General features: G+C 41.8%; 1 protein-coding gene across 1 annotated transcript in view; it reads left to right on the top strand.

The window, feature by feature from the left end:
* The window catches only part of mdga2a (MAM domain containing glycosylphosphatidylinositol anchor 2a), a 916773-nt gene that overhangs the window by 283889 nt on the left and 608937 nt on the right, over positions 1–23947 (top strand). Inside the window, exon 2 of the mRNA XM_059959455.1 lies at positions 10963–11102. Within this exon, the coding sequence (XP_059815438.1) occupies positions 10963–11102 (140 nt within the window). The remainder of the gene's footprint in view (positions 1–10962; positions 11103–23947) is intronic.

The raw sequence follows: 23947 nt of genomic DNA, 5'->3' as shown, positions 1-23947 counted from the left end.
GAGTGTCTGACACTCCGAGGGAGGAGTTGTAAAGTTTGATAGCCACAGGCAGGAATGACTTCCTATGATGCTCAGTGTTGCGTCTTGATGGAATGAGTCTCTGGCTGAATGTACTCCTGTGCCTAACCAGTACATTATGGAGTGGATGGGAGACATTGTCCAAGATGGCATGCAACTTGGACAACATCCTCTTTTCCCTGATGAAGATGGAGAGGGAAGAGTTTACATATTCTTTTTGATAGAGCAGGATCTCAGAAACTTGAAATTCAGTAGGAATTTCTGGAAACTGGTGATCTTAAGGATCAGATTTTCTTTAATTAATTTATAAATAATCAAGGTTAGGATCCAAATGGTATTCTTGATTGTACTCGCTCTCTATGGATGCACCAGTACTTGGGTATATACTTAAAAAACTGATAAAGCCCAATACCATAAAACGCTAAAAGACCAGTTTACATAACCAAGGTTTCATTAATATAATGTAATAACACTTAAGAGATCAATTTCCTAATTCACTTGAATTTCCACATGGATGTTATAGCTATTCACGTGGAATCTCTTGTGACTTAGCCACCTGCTTCCACAGGCAATAGGTATCACCCAAGAACAGTAAAAGATTTTGTCCCTCAAAAACAGCACATCAAGTTCAAGTTCAAGACTTTTAACCATACATGAATACCTATGAATATAGCCAATGAAAAGTAGAATTATCCCATGAGGCAGCACGTCACGGCAGCAGCTGCCTTTCAGACCTGGTGTTACTTTAATTTAATTTTCTATTTTAAGTTTGATACACAATTTTCGATTAGGGCACATGGATAACAGAGCGGCTATCCTCTGTCCCAAACCATCAGAGGGGCAAAACGTGCACAGCCACTTCCAGGACAGCGGTGACACGTGGCGCATGTGGAAGGGCATCCAGGACATCATCAATTACAGGACAACATCACCTGACTGTGCAGGTGATGCCTTCCTCCAAGATACACTGAATAACTTCTATGCCCGGTTTGAGGTGGAAAATGACGTGGCGGTGTGGAAGTCCACCCCTCCTACAAATGACCAGGCGCTGTGTCTCATCATGGCCGACGTGAGAAGAACCCTGTGCAGGGTCAACCCACGGAAGGCTGCTGGACCAGACAACATCCCTGGTAGAGTGGTCAGAGGATGTGCAGACCAGCTAGCAAATGTTCTCACTGACATCTTCAACATCTCTCTGAGCAGCGCCACCATTCCAACGTACTTCAAGGCCGCCACCATCGTCCCCATGCCGAAGAAGTCTTCAGTGTCCTGCCTAAGTGACTACCGTCCCGTTGCACTCACATCCATCATCATGAAGTGTTTTAAGAGGCTCGTCATGAGGCATATCAAGACCCTGCTGCCCCCCTCACTGGACCCCCTGCAGTTTGCGTACCGTCCCAACCGCTCAACAGATGATGCCATTGCCACCACCCTCCACCTGGCCCTAACCCACCTGGACAAAAAAGACACATACGTTCGGATGCTGTTCATAGACTTCAGTTCAGCATTCAACACAATCATCCCTCAGAAACTGATTGGAAAGCTGAGCCTACTGGGCCTGAACACCTCCCTCTGCAACTGGATCCTAGACTTCCTGACTGGGAGACCTCAGTCAGTCCGGATCGGGAGCAGAATCTCCAACACCATCACACTGAGCATGGGGGCTCCCCAGGGCTGCGTGCTCAGTCCACTGCTGTTCACTCTGCTGACCCACGACTGTATTGCAACACACAGCTCAAACCATATCATCAAGTTTGCTGATGACACGACCATGGTGGGTCTCATCAGCAAGAACAACGAGTCAGCTTACAGAGAGGAGGTTCAGCGGTTAACGGACTGGTGCAGAGCCAACAACCTGTCTCTTAATGTGAACAAAACAAAAGAGATGGTTGTTGACTTCAGGAGGGCACGGAGCAACCACTCCCTGCTGAACATTGATGGCTCCTCGGTAGAGATCGTAAAGAGCACCAAGTTTCTTGGTGTTTTCCTGATGGAGAATCTCACCTGGTCCCTCAACACCAGCTCCATAGCAAAGAAATACCAGCAGTGTCTCTACTTTCTGCGAAGGCTGAGGAAAGTCAATCTCCCACCCCACAACCTCATCACATTCTACAGGGGTTGTATTGAGAGCATCCTGAGCAGCTGCATCACTGCCTGGTTCGGAAATTCCACCATCTCGAATCGCAAGACCCTGCAGCGGATAGTGAGGTCAGCTGAGAAGATCATCAGGGTCTGTCTTCCCGCCACCATGGACATTTACACTACACGCTGCATCCACAAAGGAAACAGCATTATGAGGGGCTCCATGCACCCCTCATACATTCTCTTCTCCCTCCTGCCGTCTGGGAAAAGGCTGTGAAGCATTCAGGCTCTCACGACCAGACTATGTAACAGTTTCTTCCCCAAGGCTATCAGACTCCTCAATACCCAGAGCCTGGACTGACATCTTGCCCTATAGTCCTGTTTATTATTTTTTGTAATGCCTTCACTGTTTTGTGCACTTTCTGCGGTCCTGTGTAGGTCTGTAGTCTATTGTAGCTTTCTCTGTGTTGTTTTTTTTTTACATAGTTCAGTGTAGTTTTTGTACTGTGTCATGTAACACCATGGTCCTGAAAAACGTTGTCTCATTTTCACTATGTACTGTACCAGCAGTTATGGTCAAAATGACAATAAAAGTGACTTGACTTGAAACGTTATTACTCCAGGGCCAAGTTGTAAAACACAGTACCAACAGTCATACAAAGCACAGCATATAAGATATCAGTAAAATACAGTCATTCAAAAAACATATTCCAAGATCCTCAGTCCATAGATATTGCAGAAGTCTGCAATCAAACACAAAACAGATTGTTTTCTGCTGAGTGAGCACAAGGGAGCAGCACAGATGCCATGCCACACTGCCTCCAGTGGAGCACACTGACTCTGGTGCCTCTTGCCTGGGCGGCTATAACTAGTCAACACTGTGGCTCGAGGCCTAGTCCTTGATATGACCGATGCCATGCAGCTCTCCTGTCATCTATCAATAAGTCTGTGAATTAGCAATGTCCACATTAGCAATGTCCAAAAGAATCTTGCAATCACAAGTGTAGCAACCAAGATGATCACTTGATGTTAGACTGCACTACACCTTCACACACTGACAACTCTAACGCTTCTCTAACACGAGCAGCAGTACAACCTACACCAAGTGCAACTCCCTCAGTTTCTCCACCAATGTGGAGCTCAACTGATGGGGTAGACCTGCAGCTCTTTAAGTTCTCAATGAACAGTGGGGTCTTGAGATCACATAAAATACGATTAAAAAGACAATAACTCCCTTGGTTGACCCTGCAGAAGTCACTGTGACTGAGCACATTGCCACCCTACTGAGATGAAGCAAATTTTATGGCATTAGCATACAGGCATCGATGTCAGAGAGGACGACATGTAAAAACTTTTTGTTAGTTTTAGGATGCAGCTTGTTGAAGTTTTAATCAGTCTTGTTTTTCCCTGAAGTGTCAAACATATTGATGAAGCTTAAAGGAATAGCTCTGGACATCTAAATACTAATTCACAAAGGCATCAGTTTTGCTAGTCGGTGTTAAACTCGAGGACGTCAGTGCCAGATTGAATCATTGTCCTGAAGGAACCAAGATTAAATTATCCTGCTGTGTTGGATATTTTTTGTATTTTGCCCACATGACTGCACTGTTTTTGCCCACTGCCTGGTTGTTGGTGAATATGATTGTTTTGCCATCAGCATTTACATGTAGTGCTACAATACTTGAACAGGCAGTACAATTTGACTGTATAAACAAGCATACCCTTAAATGTGCAGATAAAATTGTCTTCAGCTACCTGTATCTTGTCAACTGAATCATTAGATAGTTATAATTAATACACCATATATTTTAAGACCTAATGAAAGTTACTAAAGTACTAAAGACTTTTGCTAATCAAACAGCTGGAGTGTTCACTGAGATCTTTAACTTCTCTCTTCGACAGACTGAGGTATCCACCTGCTGTCAAATACTGAAACAAAGATGGTGATCAATCAGCATATAGGAGGGAGATTGGAAATCTGACTGAGTAGTGCCATAACAACCTCTTACTCAGTGTCAGCAAGACCAAGGAGCTGATTATTGGCTTCAGGAGGAGGAGGAAACCAGGGGTACATGAGCCAGTTCTCATTGGACGATTAGCAACTTTAAATTTCTTGGTGTTATGATTTCAGAGGAGCTGTCCTGAGCCCAGCACGTAAGTGCAGTTATGAGAAAAGCACTGCAGCTCCTCTACTTCCTAAGGAGTTTGTGAAGGTTTGGCATGACAACTAAAACTTTGACAAACATCTATAGATGCATATATTGACCGACTGCATTGCAACCTGGTATGGAGACATCAATGGCGTTGAATAGAAGATTCCACAAAACGTAGTGGAAATAGCCCAGTCTGTCATGGGTAAACCCTTCCCACTTTTGAGCACATCTTAGGTCAAGTCAAGTCAAGCTTATTGTCATTTTGACTATTAACTGCTGGTACAGTACACAGTAAAAACAAAACAACATTCCTCCAGGACCCTGGTGCTACATGAAACACAAAACTACACTAGACTATGTGAGACAGCACAAGGCTACACGAGACTACATAAAACAACATAAAAACTGCACTAGACTACAGACCTGCACAGGACTACATAAAGTGCACAAAACAGTGCAGGGCAGTACAATAATTAATAAACTAGACAATAGGCACAGTAGAGGTCAAATTGCAATATAATAATAAATGATGTGGATGTCAGTCTGGACTCTATTGAGGAGTCCGTTGGCTTGGGGGAAGAAACTGTTGCACAGTCTGGTCATGAGAGCCCGAATGCTTCGGTACCTTTTGCCAGCATTATCGCGGGGAACAGCATGCATCATCAGGGGCCCCAACCATCCCAGGTCATGATCTCTTCTTGCCACTATCATCAGCAAGAAGTTACAGGAGCCTCTGGACTCACAGCACCAGGTTCAGGAACAATTATTAACTCTCAACAATCAGGCTCTTGAACCAAAGGGACAACATCACACTTCTTCACTTGCCCCATCATTGAACTGTTCCCAACACCTATAGATCCACTTTCACAGTCTCTTCATCTCATATTCCTGATAGTTATTGTTTATTTATTTATTGTAATTATTCATTTATTTTTGTATTTACACAGTTTGTTGTCTTTTGCGCACTGGTTTGTGGGGTCTTTCATTGATTCCATTCTGGTTGTTATTCTATTATGGATTTATTGAGTATGCCCACAAGAACATGAATATCAGGGTTGTACATGGTGACATATATGTACTTTGATAATAAACTTACTTTGAACTTTGAAGTTGTACAGCACAGAAGAGCACTTCAGCACACTGAGCTGAAGCTGTCCATCTCGTCTCCGTATGCTCTAATTACACAGTAATCCCATTTCAATTTCACACTCCCACTAATTCTCCATGGATTCTATCACTCATCTATACTCTTGAGGTAATTAACCTACCAACCAGCACCATTTGGATATGTAAGGAAAAGAAAGCAGCTGGGGAGAATGTGCCAACTCCGTACAAACAGACAAGGATTGAATCTGGGACACTGGAGCTGTGAAATAGTAGCTGAGCCACCCTGCTGTCACTATTTTCTTGCAATTTTATGTCCTTGGGAAACTAAACCTCCCTGTTTATATCTATACATTGTATTAACTTGTTATATGATGCTAAACCTGAACTATCCCATGGAATATTTGTGTGAAAATCTTAATCAGGAAGCTCAATGTGAGGTGCAGTTAGTTTAATTTGGGTCAAGTAAGCAGTTACTGCTGGTTTACCGATATTGATTTTGGAGCATTTTTGGCTATCAACTAAGTTACAAATAAGCATTGCACAAATATAATGCCTTTTTAAAGCTGAAATCACAATTTTCTTGGATTCTATTCCCCATAAAGTACACTCCTTCTACTTTTCCGGTAATTTTATGTACAAAGTTTGTGATGGATATTCACTTTGCAGGGCCCGAGAGGCTTATTGCTAACCTGAGTTTTCTAGCACAGCAGCACGAACTTTTCATAGAGTCAGAATTACGGGTGATAAAGTTTTAAGTCTTATCAAATATTCTTTGCCCAGCTTTTTGTTGTAAACAAGAATGAGTCCTCAGCTCTTGATGTAAGTTGCAGGTGCAATCAGTTTGAAGTTGGAGGCACAGTTTTGCAAAGTAATGTGGCCAGGAGACTTGTCTCTATTAGTCAAATGTAAGGCAGTGGGGTTATGTCACTTAGCACATCTAACATGGGTATATGTTGGGGTGTTTGAGTGCTCGGGGGAGGGGAGAACTGGGTTAGTCCTCACAGCACTAGTTGTGGGATCTCTTGTTGCCAGAAGCTTTCAAGTCTATTTATGTGAGTTACTTAGTCTCATTTGGAAAACATCACATATGAATGATGGCATCATGGTATAAATATCAGCAGCATTACAGACTGTTAGAAATGACAATGGGAACAACAGAAAGATAGGGTTACAGAAAGAAGAACTAGAATTCTTTCCACAACCTTAGGTTTCTGTGATGAATGACTCGTTTGTCTGTTACACGTGGTACGTTCTTCTAGATCATAAGAATTGTACCTGCGTTTGGGTTGTGATTTCAGCTTCAAAGAGGCATTATATTTGTGCAATGCTTATATGTAACTTGTAGCTTGTCAAGCTTTTGTAATTCAGAAACATTTTATAAACTAGAAGTCCTCTTTGAGCGTTAAATGTGTGTTTTAGAATCTAAGGTGTATAAGATAATGAGAGGCATTGATCATGTGGATAGTCAGAGGCTTTTTCCCTGGGCTGAAATGACAAACACAAGAGGACACAGGTTTAAAGTGCTAGGAAGTAGGTACAGAGGAGATGTCAGGGGTAAGTTTTTTTATGGGAGAGTGGTGAGTGTGTGGAATGGGCTACAGTCAATTGTGGTGGAGGCAGATATGAGAGGGTCTTTTAAGAGACCCCTGGATAGGTACATGGAGCTTAGAAAAATAGAGGGCTATGGGTAACTTCTAAAGTAAATACATATTTGGCACAGCATTGTGGGCCGAAGGGCCTGTATTGTGCTGTAGGTTTTCTGTGTTTCTCTGTTTCTAATTATTTGTCTGAATTTAAATATGTATCATTAAAAATAACATAACTGCACTTAAACTACTTTGCTAGTTGCAGGTATCTCCACCTTGGTAGAGAGGGGGAGCCCACCATTCATGCAGTGTGTATAAACAACTAAACCTCACCGCAGAGGCTAGTAGTATAACCTTTTTACCTGTAGATACCTATATCAATTAGAACTTGGTCTTCTCCTGAGCTTAGTGCTTTGTAGACAGGGAATCCAATACCATCACAAGTGCAGAGACTGATTTTTCACTAACCTTCCTGAAGCTTTTCTGTTGGTACTGGGTCCCATAAAACAATAATAATAAGCCGTAATATGAGTGCATATAACAAAAATAATTATGGGATGCATAAAGTGCAGGGTACCACATGAAAATCTGAATCCTCTGGTTTAGATCTCCCCCTTTCATTCAGCAACTGCACGTCCTCCAGCTGTTCTACATCTCTTTCTGTGGTTGATCACTTATGCGAATCAGGAAAGCTTTCATGGAGCTCTATTGATCATTAAAGGAAACGTAGTGCCTTCAAAATTGCACTTTTGAGTTCAGATTCAGATTTGCTGATTGTCATATACAACAGATGAAATGAAGATTCTTGTCCACATTAAGCTTACACTGTAAAGAGTATAACTGGTAATATATATATAACAATAATCACAGAAAAACATTCAGTCCCTCACCGGGCTCCTATGGAAACTTGGCACATTGCCAGCACAATAACAGTGACGGGGCTCAATGGTGAGAAGGCCACCTTTCATAAATAATAGGTGTCTAAGGTCAGTATGATTTGAGGTTGCACCAAACAGGAATGTTGCAACATTTCGATTGAATTCTTGACTTGAGCAAACACTGCTTAAGTACTGCCCATACACAATTGTCGGTCGGCAAGAAATAACAAATCGTCCACCGCATGAAGAAAGTAAATTTACATATTTCAGCTCAAATGTGGTGTCTTGTCAGATCCCATTGTAATCCTGCTCATGCTACCGATCCCCAAACCTTCTCAGATGCTACATTTTATGGTATCCCTCTTCATTACCACGGCTATGGTTGCAAACAAAGTGGCCGTGGGTCTGCTACACCCGTGATAACCTTGCACATCCTACTGGGGGTACGAGAATTTCCAGGTCAGCATGCTTGTTGATTATAGTACTGTCTGTATTAATGGCAGTACACTCAAACTGGAAATGTAATCCTTCAGTCTGAAAGCTCAGGAACGGTCTTATATACCTGCTTAGAAAAAAACGGCTTGACGATGGATGCAACCTGTTGCCTGTCCTTTTCTCTGTATCTGAAACCTTGAACACACTGAATGTGGAGTGAGCTAACTGCTCTTCTAAGAAACAAGATTACTAGAATAACTCCAGAGAGAAGGGGTGCAGTTGGTTCACAATGGAGAATAGTCATTGCACCATTCCTAGCCACCTGAAGCAATGCAGAGGAGTTGCTGAAGGTAGATCATGATGCACCAAACAACAGGACTAAAATAAGGCAGGGTAAGATAATTGATTCATGCACTTTTCACAGATGCACACAAAACAACTTTAGATAATAGTTCTGTTGTCAATGACAATAATGGATAAACCACCTTCAATCAATAAACCCTCTTGTAATCATACCCATCTGTCATTCACTCAATGAACCATAGGAAAATTGGCAACTTCTCAAGTGTAACATAGATAGAAGCTCTTAATGAAGTAAATGGAAGGAAGTGGACTGCATAATATGTTGCTTGTCTAATGATTGGTAATCTTTTATGCTGCATCGTGAAAGGCAGTTTCGGTGAAAAGAGGAAAACACACAACAACTTAAAGTGCTGGAACTTGCAACTGCAATTCCGTTTCAGGCTTGCATTTTGTGCAAGAGTCCCAGGGACATCAAAATGATCGTTAAATTCTCTGATCCTGCTGACATTTTTCACCCTCTGCATTTTTCAAAACAAAGAATGAAGACGGTATAATGCTCAGAAAGCCCAGATATTGCTTCATAATAAATGAGACAAAATCTGACTGTATCATTACACAGACTTCATCCCTTTTTCCAAGAACTGCAGTGACACAAAAAAAAAAGAATAGGTCACATTACGGATTTGCAAAGATGATGAAATGTCAAAGCACAGGGGAGACCCTGTTACTGTTACTTCATTGACTTCCTGTAATGCCTTGTACATTGTGTCTTGTGAGCCTTATCAAGAAGATGGTAGCCATGGGAATACAAGATCAAAGCTTAGGTATTATCTAGGAAATACTTCCTAATACCAAGATCCTTGTACAGATAATTGGGACATCATCATATTGAAGTGATGTGGGATTCAACTCTGATATGGGGTCACTAACATGAAATTTCAACTTTATTTCTTCTTTCACAGACCCTATCTATACAGATAAACATGTCTGGTCATTTCCTATTGAATTTTAACATACCAGATTCTGCATTCTGCTCCTTCTATGACAGTCTTTGTGATACATGAATTTATGAAAGGAAATGGGGGAAGCCTTCCTGTTCAGAGGAGTGTCAGACATACGTTAATTCCAATGTTAATTTAGTTGCATTAAATTAAGCAGTGTTTGTACAGCTAGATAAAACAGAAAATGTTGGAATGAGTTTGCAAGACAGACAGCATCTGTGAAGAGAACATTTTAGATTGATTATCTTTCACTGAAACTAGTATGCATTCAAGATCAAACAACTTTTTAGTTTTTAGTTTTAGAAAGGTCGCAAAGAGAGAGAGGACAGTTAGGAAGGTGTGGTATATGATGCAGTATATAAAGGGGGAGGTCGGTGATACAGGTGGTGGTGCTTCTGACCAAGAAGAAGTTTTACAGATCACTGTTCTGGAGAAGTGTAAATAAAGAATAAATCTAATCTGAAATTACTACAGGGGGGGGGGAAAAAGCTGCACATGCTGAAAATGTGAGATATACGGCTAGAACTGCTGATTATATGAAAGTCAGCACTGAGTTAAGATGGCTGTAGTACGCCAAATCAGAAGATAAGGGGCTGTTCCATGAGATTATATTGAGCTCTAAAGAGTTCTAAATGGGAGTTAAATCTGCTAGTAGGTATCTGCTGGCCACTGTCCTTGAAATAGATAAGCAACAGAGCTGACTGTGAATAGCTAAATTGTACATTTTCTATTATATAATGCCTTAAGGCTAACATTCAGCTTGGCTGGATAATGACGTAGAGTGACTCTCTTCCTTCTCATAGGAAAGAATATTTGGCCAAGGGGCAGAGTAGGGTTGATTATGTTGTAGAAGTTGCATTTTGCCAGGATGAAAATTGCTCAGTGAGCCAAAAGGCCTGTATAACCATATAACAATTACAGCATGGAATCAGGCCATTTCGGCCGTTCTAGTCTGTGCCGAACGTGCCAAAACAAAACTGTTTTGCTGTTTTTACTTTCACTGTTGACTAGCTAGACTTTTAAATTGTACTTTTTGGGAACAGAAGGATGAGAAAAGTATTTATTCCACCCAATTCTCCTATTTCGTCTTGCGCTGTCATTATCATTAGTAGCTAATAGCATCATCATTTCAGAATTTTAGTATATCATTCATGTAAGAATATATCAATTCTCAATCTATTCTAAAGCTTTAGGAAACTTAAGGAAATATTTCCTGCAAGATTGCAAACAAGTACAGACATAATATAATTCAGAGAGAAAAATAATATCAAGAGATAAAAACTTACAGCAATTAAATACATCGATTGGGAATGGATATGTTCTGGGATTTTGCAATGAGCTGGAGAACCAACAAATATTTGAATAATTAACACTGTTTGCACCTTTGTTCTTTCTGTAGCTCCACCAACTGTAAGTATCATGCACTCTGGTCAAGCATGTAACATTGAGGAAGAACGATACACGGAGAGAGTGTACACAATTCGGGAAGGAGAAACCTTGGAGCTTACTTGCCTTGTTCGAGGCCATCCGCGGCCACAGGTGAATTCAAAATCTCATATTTTATAAAAAGTTACCAAATATGCTTATTTTTGATGCAAATATAATTCAAAGAGCACTTGATGTGGTAAGTTAACCATTGGTCTGTCAATTCCCACTTGGGATTTAATTGGATATTTAACCATTTGGATAGAACTCTCCTTAAAACCTCAGATGAAATGGTCTTGTATGAAGTATGTTTGAAAATCACAGTCCAGTCCCAATGATTATGGTATATTACCGCAAAAAATCCTAATTTGTTACTAAATGGAACCATATTTTGTTAACTTCATTCAGGCCATAATATGTCAAAATTAATTACTTATACAGAAGGAAGTTTCTCCTCAGAGGTTGAGACAGGCACAGGTAGATATGACAACCAGGGGACATTTACAGAATCTTGCTTCATCTGTAAAACTGACCTGAGAATTGCAGTGTCAGATATATCACATAGAAAACACACCAAGCACAAAACTCCCTGTGAATGGAAAAGTAAAAGTTAACTGTAACATTTAGTTAAAAGTCTTTATGGATTGTTTTTTATTATTATTTGCTAGCATTGTTACCTATCAGCAACTACACTTGATAGCTTGTGTTACTGGCTTCTACTCCTGTGTTTGTGTGGCAGTGCTCTTGTAAAACAGGTTGCTTCTCACCACTTCATTGATGGGTAGAGTTAGTATTTTTGCAAAAGTGAATGACTATTCCCTTACATCATAGTATGCCTGTGAATAATTTTAAAACTGAATTGGGAGCTGCATGTGCAATAACAGTAGACGTGTGCATTCACCCTTTCAGAGTTGAAAAGCTGTGACGTGTCTTCAGTCCTCTGACAATGTTGGAAGCAACAAAGTTTTAATTCCCCACTGGAATGCAAGACAAACATGCCATTTTGAAGCTATGATCTTCATGACACCATGTAAAGCAGCTGCATAATGTGATAACACAGTTATCATTTTGTATCACCAACACATAACTATCAGTGAGCAAATCTGTTGAATTTTTGAAAAAATTGAAATTATTTAAGGCTACTCTTGCATCATGCTTCAAGAAGCTTTCAGTCTTCTGAGCTACAGATCAGGAAGTATATTGCAGCAATGAAAGTGAGTGCAATTGCAGAATAATATATTTCTTTAAGATTAGTACAGCAACGCATCCCCATTGCCACTTGAAAATTTTACACACAGAATCCAGGAGGCCACTCAGCCCACATGTCTGGTATTCCACACATTCCTCTGACCTTAGCCCGTTGCTCTCTCCTTTTGTGTTTTTATTTACATCAATTTCTATCTCAGCGCATCTGCGTTCAGTCATTTCACATCCTGTAAATGTTTAATCTATCTATCAATCATTATACACAACAGCAAGATCCACATTCTCACTATAAAAGCAAAGAGATTCCCCTTAAATTCACTCTTTGATCAGATAGTGATTTTTATGCCCATCTGTTTTTAGACTTGCCTTATTTTATCTTCTTCAGACATTGGCTGACTCAGCTATCAGATGGATCTTTCATTTTATTGGAATATCTTTCCTTCCTGTTTGTGGGATCCTGTTTCTGCTTTTTGTTTTATTCCTGAGATGTAAATAAATCTGAGATATCACTCAGCAAATCTTTTCAGCATGTAGAAATCCACAGTAAAGCACTTAACTGACTGTGGGGGGATGTGGGGGTGGAGGGCATTACAGCCATAGATTTTTGAGGTCTATGTGTGATTGTTACTGTTCTGTGCATGCAGTATAACTTTGTTGTTACAGGACAAGAAAATCTAGAATCCTGACTTCAGTCTTTACGGAAGGTGAAAAAGAAAGCTCTGTCATTTGGAGGAAGAGCATTAGGCTACATCCACACTAGACCGGATAATTTTGAAAATGGCGGTTTCACGTAAAAATGATAGGCGTCCACAACAAGCGTTTTTGAAAATACCTCCATCCACATTAAAATGGGTATTTGGTCGAATCTCCTCCTACTGGGCATGCGCAGGACTCATCTGCAGAAAACAAACAACAAGTTTGGTGTCGAATTTCCCTGTGAAGGTGCGCGTTCGTGCAGTTACAGACTAGAAACACTTAGAAGGAAATTACCAAATGACGGACAGCTGTTGGCTCTCATGCAGGAGGACCTAAAGCTAAAAAAGAATCAAATACTGCAGCGTATGGAGGCAACCGATAGGGAGTTCATGGACAGTATGACCGGACTGATGAGAAACATTCAAAAACTGACTAACCCTATTGCATTAATAAAGCACCTTGTTAAATGTATAAAACATGTCTGCATCAGTGTTATCTTGCATTTCCATATAATGTTACATTAGGCTGTTACACATCTATTGTCAGAAAAGTAATTGCATAAATAGGTAAACCACCTTCATACAAGCAGGGACAGAAAACAGGGCAAAGTGAGTATACCTATTTATTCAGTAAGTTATGGGTCAAAGTATTTGGTGAGTACATTTCTAACTCTTCTGGCTTCAGTCTCATTGCAGTCTGTTCTGAAATTGTTAGGTTGTGGGGAGGGGGTTCTGTTTAAGAAAACTATGAAATGCCGTGCTGCCGCCACCATCTGTTCTGACACGTCATGACAGAGTTTTTAGATTTCTCAGGTTACCCCATCCACACTGCTCTGCCCAGTCGGCGTTTTCAAACTTACATGGTCTGCAGGGTGTTTTAGAAAGGCTTCATTTTCAAGGGAGGAAAACGTTGTTTCAGTGTGGACGGAGGGTCAAAACGAAGGGAAAAAGCATTGGTTACGGATTTCTCCGGTCTAGCGTGGATGTAGCCTTAGTCACACTAACTTAAAAGCATTTAACAAAAACATTTAACAGATTTTAAAAGTGAACAGGGCCTGTCAGGACTTTCTACAGAGCTGGAGATCAAACAGACAATTAGGCATTTGGAAAGGACAACTAAAGAGAAGTTAGATTTAAGCAGAATGACCATAGTGTTAGTAGGCCCAAGTTAAAATGGGGAGATGAGGCTTTGGCTCAAGAGAATCTAGTGAGAAGAGGTGGAGGCTAAGGTAAATTATTTTCTTTTCCTTCCCTCCCTCCTTCCCTGTCACCCTCCCTTCCTTCCTTCCTTCCTTCCTTCCTTCCTTCATTTTGCACAGTTAGAGCATTGCAGGTGGCAGTCAGGACAGTGAAGTGCTCCTCTTGTGAGATGTGGAAAGCTAGGGAGACCTTCAGTATCCATGACAACTATACCTTACTTCAAGAAGTGCATTCAGCTGCAGCTTCTTACAGACCATGTTAGGAAACTGGAGCTAGATCGGGATGACATTTGTATTATTCCAAAGTTGCATAGGTTGATTGATAGGAGATACAGGGAGGCGGTTATACCTAAGCTGCAAGGCACAGGTGACTGGGTGACCATCAGGGGAGGGAAAGGGGATGGACAATCAGTTGCAGGATACCTCTGTGACTGTTCTCCTCAATCACAAGTATGTTGTTTTGGATTCGAACTGGCAAAGGAAAGCCACAGCAGCAGGTCCCTGGCACTAAGTCCAGTGCTGTGACTCAGAAGTGAAGGAGAAAAAACAGGCGGACTTTCATAGAAACGTAGAAACATAGAAAACCTACAACACAATCCAGACCCTTCGGCCCACAAAGTTGTGCTGAACATGTCCCTACCTTACAAATTACTAGGCTTACCTTTTGCCCTCTATTTTACTAAGCTTCATGCACCTATCTATGAGTCTGTTAAAAGACCCTATCATATCCGCCTCCACCACCGTTGCTGGCAGCCCATTCCATGCACTCACCACTCTCTGAGTAAAACAATTACCCCTGACATCTCCTCTGTACCTACTCCCCAGCACCTTAAGCCTGTGCCCTCCTGTGCCAACCATTTCAGCCCTGGGAAAAAACCTCTGACTATCCACACGATCAATGCTTCTCATCATCTTGTACTCCTCTATCAGATCACCTCTCATCCCCCTTCACTCTAAGGAGAAAAGGCCAAGTTCACTCATTCTATTCTCATAAGGCATGCTCCCCAATTCATGCAACATCCTTGTAAATCTCCTCTGCATCCTTTCTATGGCTTAAAAATCCTTCCTGTAATGAGGCGACCAAAACTGAGCACAGTACTCGAGGTGAGGTCGGACCAGGGTCCTATATAGTTGCAACATTACCTCTCGGCTCCTAAATTCAATTCCATAACTGATGGAGGCCAACACACCTTATGCCTTCTTAACCACAGAGTCAACCTGCACAGCTGCTTTGAGCATCCTCTGGACTTGGACCCCAAGATCCCTCTGATCCTCCACACTGCCAAGAGTATTACCATTAATACTATGTTCTGCCATCATATTTGATCTACCAAAATGAATCACTTCACGATTATCTGGGTTGAACTCCATCTGCCACTTCTCAGCCCAGTTGTGCATCATATCAATGTCCCGCCTGTAACTTCTGACAGCCCTCCACACTATCCACAACACCCCCAACCTTTATATCATCATCAAACTTACTAACCCATCTCTCCACTTCCTCATCCAGGTCATTTATAAAAATCACAAATAGTAAGGGTCCCAGAACAGATCCCTGAAGCACTCCACTGGTAACTGACCTCCATGCAGAATATGACCCGACTACAACTACTCTTTGCCTTCTGTGGGCAAGCCAGTTCTGGATCCACAAAGTAATATCCCCTTGGATCCCATGCCTTCTTACTTTATCAGTAAGTCTTGCATGGAGTACCTTGTCAAATGCCTTGCTGAAATCCATAAACACTACATCTACTGCTCTTTGTTCATCAATGTGTTTAGTCACATCCTCAAAAAGTACAATCAGACTCGTAAGGCACAACCTGCCCTTTATAAAGCCATGCTGACTACTCATAATCATTTTATACCTCTCCAAATGTTCATAAATCCTGCCTCTAAAGATCTTCTCCATCAACTTATCAACCACTGAGGTAAGACTCGCTGGTCTATAATTTCCTGGGCTATCTCTACTCCCTTTCTTGAATAAAGGAACAACATCCGCAACCCTCCAATCATCGTGAACCTCTCCCGTCCCCACTGATGATGCAAAGATCATCACTAGAGGCTCAGCAATCTCATCCCTTGCCTCCCGCAGTAGCCTGGGGTACATCTCATCCAGTCCCAGTGACTTATCCAACTTGATGCTTTGCAAAATCTCCAGCACATCCTCTTTCTTGATATCTACATGCTCAAGCTTTTCAGTCCGGTGTAAGTCGGCCCTACAATTGCCAAGATCCTTTTTCCATAGTGAATACTGAAGCAAAGTACTCATTAAGTATCTCTGCTATTTTCTCTGGTTCCATACACACTTTCCCACTGTCACACTTGATAGGTCCTATTCTTTCATGTCTTATCCTCTTGCACTTCATATACTTGTAGAATACCTTGGGGTTTTCCTTAATTCTGCCCACCAAGGCCTTCTCATGGCCCCTTCTGGCTCCCCTAATTTCTTTCTTAAGCTCCTTCCCAAGCAGCCTTATAATCTTCTAGATCTCTAACATTACCTAGCTCTCTGAAACTTTTGTAAGTTTCTCTTTTCTTCTTGACTAGATCTATTACTGCCTTTGTACACCACGGTTCCTGTACTTTACCATAACTTCCCTGTCTCATTGGAATGTACCTATACAGAACTCTACTGTAGTAAACCATGTATATCTGTCTGGACACACTTCTCTGCTGATTGCTCCTGTGGCTCCTCCACAGACCCCTGTATAAAGGCGATTGGAGCACTGCTGCTCCCTCAGTCTTCGACATGGTCGTGCTCTCTTTTGTTAATAAAAGCCTATCGTTCACTTCCAGTCTCCTAGAGTCATTGATGGTGCATCATCTATACAAATATCCCATGAATATTTGCCTCATTTCTTCAGTACTTTTCCTTGAGAACATCTGTTTCCAATTTAAGCCTCCAATTTCCTGTCTGGTAGCCTCATAATTCCTGCTACTCCAATTAAATGCTTTTCTAACTTGTCTGTTTCTATCTCTCTCCAATGCTAGTATATAGACTTATGGTCACTATCTCGAAAATGCTCTCCCACTGCGAGATCTGACACCTGACCAGGTTCATTTCCCAATACCAAATCAAGTACAGCCTCCCCTCTGGTGGGCTTGTCTACATACTATGTCAAGAAGTCTTCCTGAACACATCTAACAAGTGCCACCCCATCTAAACCCCTTGCTCTACGGAGATGCCAATTGATATATGGGAAATTAAAATCTCCCATCACAACAACTCTGTTATTATTCCATTTTTCCAGGATCTGTTTTCCTATCTGCTCCTCGATATCCCTGTTACTATTGGGCGGCCTATAAAAAACACCCAGTAAAGTTATTGACCCCTTCCTAACCTATTCCTAACCTCCACCCACAGAGACTCCGTAGACAATCCCTCCATGGCATCCACCTTTTCTGCAGCTGTGACACTATCTCTGATCAACAGTGCCATGCCCCCACCTCTTTTGCCTTCCTCTTTGTCCTTTCTGAAACATCTAAAACCCTGCACTTGAAGTAATCAATCCTGTCCCTGATCTTTCCAAGTGTCTGTAATGGCCACTACGTCATGTCTCCAAGTATTGATCCACGCTGTTAGCTCATCCGCTTTGTTCACAACACTCCCTGCATTAAAACAGACACATCTCAAGCCTTCGTTCTGAGCACGTCCCTTCTCTATCACCTGCCTATCCTCCCTCTCACACTGTCTACAAGCTTTCTCTATTTGTGAGCTAACCTCCTCTTCCCCAGTCTCTTCAGTTCGGTTCCCACCCCCCAACAATTCTAATTTAAACTCCCCCCAGCAGCCTTAGCAAACCTCCCTGCCAGGATATTGGTCTTCCTGGGATTCATGTGCAACCCGTCCTTTTTGTACAGGTCACACCTGCCTCAAAAGAAGTCCCAAGGATCCAGAAATCTGAATCCCTGCCCCTGCTCCAATCCCTCAGCCACACATTTATCCTCCACCACGTCCTATTCCTATACTCACTGTCATGTGGTACAGGCTGTAATTCCAAGATTACTACCTTTGCGGTCCTGCTTCTGAACTTCCTTCCTAACTCTTTGTAGTCTTTTATCAGATCCTCTTCCCTTTTCCTACCTATGTACCACGACTTCTGGCTGTTCTCCCTCCCACCGCAGGATATCTTGGATGCGGACTGTAACGTCCCTGACCCTGGCACCTGGGAGGCAAACTACCATCCGAGTCTCTTTCTTGAGTCCACAGAATAGTCCCCGACTATAGAGTCCCTTATCAGTACTGCCTTCCTCTTCCCTTTCCTACCCTTCTGAGCCACAGGGCCAGACTGTGCCAGAGGCACGGCCACTGCTGCTTCCCCCAGGTAGGCTGTTCTCTGCCCCCCCCCCCCCAACAGTACTCAAACAGTATTACTTATTGTCAAGAGGTACAGCCACAGGGGTACTGGTTGACGTCACACGCCTGCAGAAGTCTCGCCTCTCTTTAAATGGAGTAGTAAAAAACTCCCTTCGCTCCGAGAAACCAGCAGTCCACTCGCAGCCTTCTTGCTCTGAATGGTAGGGGTTCATTGGGTTGGGAACAGGCAAGAGGTTCTGCAGATGAGAATGAGATTCCTGCATGGTATGTTGCTTCCAGGTGTCCAGATTGGAGACATCCCAGATAGGCTTCTTAAGGGACAGAGCAGCAACAGTTTTTGGTCCATATTGGACTAATGACATAGGCAGGAAAGTTAACATGATTCTTCAAAGCAAGTTCAAGGTGCAAATTTAAGGACAGGGTCTCCAGAATGGTGATCTCAGGACTTGTACACATTCCACATGCTAAAAAAGAAAAAAGATAATATAGTTCAACATGTGACTAAGGAGATGATGCAGGGGAGAGCACTTTTGATTTTTGGATCATTGGGCTCTCGTCTAAGTCTGGTGGGACCTGTACACGTGGGATAGTTTGCTTCTGAACTGGAGGGGGACCATTACCCTTGCAGGAAGGTTTGGGAGTGGGTGTAAGCGAGAGTTGCAGACAGACTCAGTGCCCGGGCAGCCTGTGGGGGAAGTAGATGTTAAACCTCCATTCATAGACAGGAAATGGAAAGTTGAGCATGGTTGGAATAACATACTGAGTTGCATCTACTTCAGGTAAGGCGGATGAGCTTAGAGCACAGATCAACACATTGAAATATGGCGTTGTAGCCGTGAGTGAGGTTTGGTGGCAGGAGGGGCAGGACTGACAGCTCCATGTTCTGGGGTTTTGTTGTTTTAGACATGAAAGAGGAGGAGGGATTAAAGGGGGAGGTGTGGTGCGACTAGTCAGGAAAATGTCACTTTTCGTAGGCTTTTCCATTTAAGGTCATTGCAAGAACACACTAGAAGAGAAACCAGAAGGGCTAAAGGAAGACGTAAGATTGCTCTAGCAGACAAAGTGAACAAGAATCAGAAGGGCTTCTACAGATATACGAGGGGTGATTGATAAGTTTGTGGCCTAAGGTAGAAGGAATCAATTTTACAAAACGGAGTACATTTATTTTTCAACATAGTCCTCTCCTATATGTACACACTTAGTCCAGCGGTCGTGGAGCATACGGATCCCTTCTTTGTAGAAGTCGGTGTCTTGGTCCGGAGCATTGGTGATTGATAAGTTTGTGGGCTGTTACGAAATCTCGTAACTGGATCACTTACCAGCAAAGATAGAGAGGTCCGTTGAAGTCTGATGGTACGATTTTTAAAAGTATTTATTGATAAAGGGCACAAAAAGAAGATTAATGCAAACATACAGATAATATACGTCATCAATACTAAATCTAAGTGCGGGTATAATAATAACCGATAAGAAATAACTCTATCGTTGTCTAGGGGTTACTGTATTGTCCGATGGAAAGATAAGTCACTATCAGTTCGTTCAAGCTGCAGCGTTGTTGGGTTTAAAAGTGATGCGGTTTAAACTTGCCCCAGGTCTTTTAAGATGCCAATCCGTGGAGTCAGGGGAGCGGGCTTCCCCGTTGTTAGCTAAAAGCTGTTTTCCATGGTTCCAGCCACCAATTCCAGCCACGGAATCAAACGCACGTGGCTTCATTCAGGTGACTTCCTGCTGTTACGTGGTAGCTTAATGTTTCTTCTGGTGCGTCTGAGGGACTGTTCCTACAGACCCTCTTTTATTCTGACTCGCAGGGTCATAGATGTCAATCAGGTTGGGGGTGATGCAATCTCTCCCTCAACCAGCCCACTTTGCCCAAGGGCATTCATGTAGCAGAGCATCTCAATCCACAAATCTGTCTCCAAGAGACAATGGCCATGTCCCGTAGCTTTACATCGCTATGGGGGGGGGAGAAACGTGACATCCTGCACGTCTCTCCCTCATGTCTTGGGCCCCCCCGTTTGACTCAACCCAACAGTGATCTGGTGATTCTCACAAAGGAGGGGGCTACGGACGTAACAGGCCTAAGGTAGAAGGAGATGAGTTATTAACTTCAAACTTTCTGCATAATCACTCAGAGTTGATCTGCATGTGCATGTAACGAGAGCTGTATAACTCATCTCCTTCTACCGTAGACCACAAACTTATCAATCACCCTGCTGTGGACCACTTCTACAAAGAAGGGATCCGTATGCTCCATGACTGCTGGACTAAGTGTGTACATATAGGAGGGGACTATGTTGAAAAATAAATGTGCTACGTTTTCTAAAATTGACTCCTTCTACCTTAGGCCACAAACTTATCAATCACCCCCCCCCCCCCCCCCCCGTATTATGAGTAAAAGAGTAGCAATGAGTAAAACCTGAAATAATAATGCCGAGGAATTTAAAATTTCTGTCCTTGCCAGGGTAAATGGAAGCAGGCTAGGTGAAATTGGAACTAGAGGTCACAAGTTAAGGGTGAAAGGTGAAATATTTAATGGCAACATGGGGGGAGGGTAGTTTCTTTACTCAGAGGGTGTTACAAGTGTGGACAAGCTGCCAGCAGATGTGGTCGACGAAGGTTTGATTGCAACTCTTGAGAGAAGCCTGGATAAGTACATGGAAGGAGAGGTATGGAGGACCATGTTCCAGGTGTGGGTCAAGGAACTAGGCAGCATAACAGTTCAGTATGAACTAGATGGGCTGAAGGGTCTGTTTATGTGCTGTAGTGCTCTACGGATCCATGTCTCTAGTTTATAACTTCTTCAGACATATTTCTTGTTGCAGCTGAATCCCCTTCTCCTCCCACCAGCGTTGAAAGATTGTCTGTGGGAGAATAATCTATTTAATGAGGCAAAACAAAAAGCTCCAAGTTTCCTGTCATGGAGTTGCAGTTCTCCTGCCCTGTTTTGATAGGTTTATAAGCAGTGGATGACATGATACACTGTAGATTCTCTGGTCATAAACCTATATCACGAATGCCCAAGATGGCACATGCAAAAATCGTGGTAGGACGTGGCTTGCAGTGTTACCCCTTGAATCTTTAAACCCCATACATAAATAAAGAGATGCATTAAGATTATCTCCTCTGCCAACTGAAAGAGCAAGTGATCTTTTACAACCCAAGAACAGTGAGTTGTCACAGGAAGTATTTCACAGTGCTAGCTAGATGACATTGTAGACCTGGTGCACATAAGTATTTGGATAGTAAACAGTTTGACAAGTTAGCTTTGGTTTCTCTCTGCTTATCTATTTTCTTTCTGTCATTTGTGAGTGAACACTGGATATTCACTAATAATAACAGTAAGTACCAGACGTGGTTTAACACCTCCATGATTCCTCATGTGAGTCATTGTTTTCAGTGATGAACTTGCTCAAGCCAAATTATAGGATTAGACTTACTGATGAAACTCATGCTACATGCAGAGTTCTCAAAACAACCAAATACAAGCTGGATATAAAATATTTGTCAGCAACAAAAGTCCCACTGAGAGTCAGGTGTGTTTATTTTTGTTTCCTTGATGTTTTATGAATATGCATCAAAGCTTATAATTTTATATTCAGATTACTTATGCTATAAGTGAGTTACAGTAAACTGTTTAGAAACTTTTTTTTTCAATTGTATTTACTGGAATGAGCTTCCAGTAGAAGTGGTAGAGGCAGGTTCGATATTGTGATTTAAAAATATTGGATAGGTATACGGAGAGGAAAGGAATGGAGGGTTATGGGCTGAGTGCAGGTCGGTGGGATGAGATAGGAGTAAGCGTTCGGCATGGGTTTGAAGGGCCGAGATGGCCTTTTCTGTGCTGTAATTTTTGTTATTTTTGTGGTTATTTTTTAAAGATTAATGTCAATGATTTTTGAACTGGTTTGATAAAATGTTTTATTTCATTCTATCTCTGTTAAATTTTTATTAATAGCAAAACAAAGATTATACATAAAAATGCCACATCCTTACAAAAAGACTCATCCATTTCCTTAAAGTCCATAATTATTGTTACTAATTCATTAATCAATGATGGCACATGAGAGATTTTTTTGGAAGATTATTTCCAGTTTGAACAAACACTCTCAAAAAGGTTCACCTTTCCTGCACTAGGGCATGACCTGGGCTATAGTTATTGAGAGAACTGGGGAAGTTAGGTGGCAATTGTTTATAATAGAGATTAACTGGAAGATTGATTCAAGCTCTCTTGGTCTGGCAAAGGATCTCCACTCAAAGTAAAAGCTAATCTTCCATTCCCAAGCTGCTATTCATTGATCTTTTCCACCATTTATTTTCCACATCCTGTTCACCACATCACTACCACATCAATTCAAGCAATAACATTTTCTTCAATGTACCTTGCAAATAAAATCTCTGTGCTCATTTAAAATTTACAGTGGATTCACACAAAAGGTTTTCTGTGCAAAAGGAAGTGAGCTGGAGGATTTCAACAGGTCAGGCAGCATCTGCGGAAGGAAATGAACAGAGGGCATTTTGAGTTGAAACCCTTCATTTGGACTGCAAGAAGGGAGACAGTACAAAAGGATGAGAGGGAGGGCAAGGATAAAAGCTGACAGATAATAAGTGACTCCAGATGAGGAGAGGTTGATGGGCAATGGAGCCAGGTGGGGGCAGGAAGGGGGAGGATACCAATAGGAGCTGGGAGGTATTAAGTGAAGGCAACAAAGGTTTTCTTGAATTATCTTACGCATGAACATATTTTTGTGATGATTTTGATAGAATACAAGAATTGCTTGAGATGAAAGTGACATTTTTCTTTAGAAAATTTTGTTCTGTTTCTCATCAATTGAGAATTATAACTTGATATTCGTTAATAGTGTTTTCTAGAAAAAGCTTATCTGGTGCTGAAAGCTCAGACACTGAATATGAACAGTAGCTAGAGGCACTGGAATGTAGGGTGTCATAATGAATTAACATCAATATTCAAAGCAGAGTAGTAAATAATCAGCGATAATGAGACAACAGTCGTTTATGCATACTGCAAATCTATTAACAGACTGGTGAAGGGCCTGCCTTATCCTGCAGGCTCAAAAATGTTAATACAAATATTTCAAAACTTATCTGGTAAATCTTATCAGGAAAGAAATATGCCTGGAAAATATTGCATAGATTTGTTAACCACAATGTTAAAACATGGAAGCCATAGTTAGTGCAACACTATTACAGCTTGGGACGTTCCAGAGTTTGGTGTTCAATTCTGGTGCTACTCTGTAAGGTGACTCTGTACGTACTCCCCATGAAATGAATGCATAGGTTTTCCCCCAGTGCTCTGGTTTCCTCCCACAGTCTAAAGACATGCCGGGTAAGTTAATTGGTCCATGCAAAATTGTTCCGTGACTAGGTTAGGGTTAATAGTGGTTGTGGAGTTGCTGTGGCGGTGTGGCTCAAAGAGATGGAAGGGCCTACTCCACGCAGTATTACAAAATAATCAAATAAACATGAGAAAGGAGTTTTACTGAATACTCAACAGACTTCACCACGTGGCAAAATAATGACTGA

This window comes from Hypanus sabinus, chromosome 2 (assembly GCF_030144855.1).
Source record: "Hypanus sabinus isolate sHypSab1 chromosome 2, sHypSab1.hap1, whole genome shotgun sequence".
In the NCBI taxonomy this organism is placed as follows: Eukaryota; Metazoa; Chordata; class Chondrichthyes; order Myliobatiformes; family Dasyatidae; genus Hypanus; species Hypanus sabinus.
This window is presented reverse-complemented; position numbering and strand designations above follow the sequence as displayed.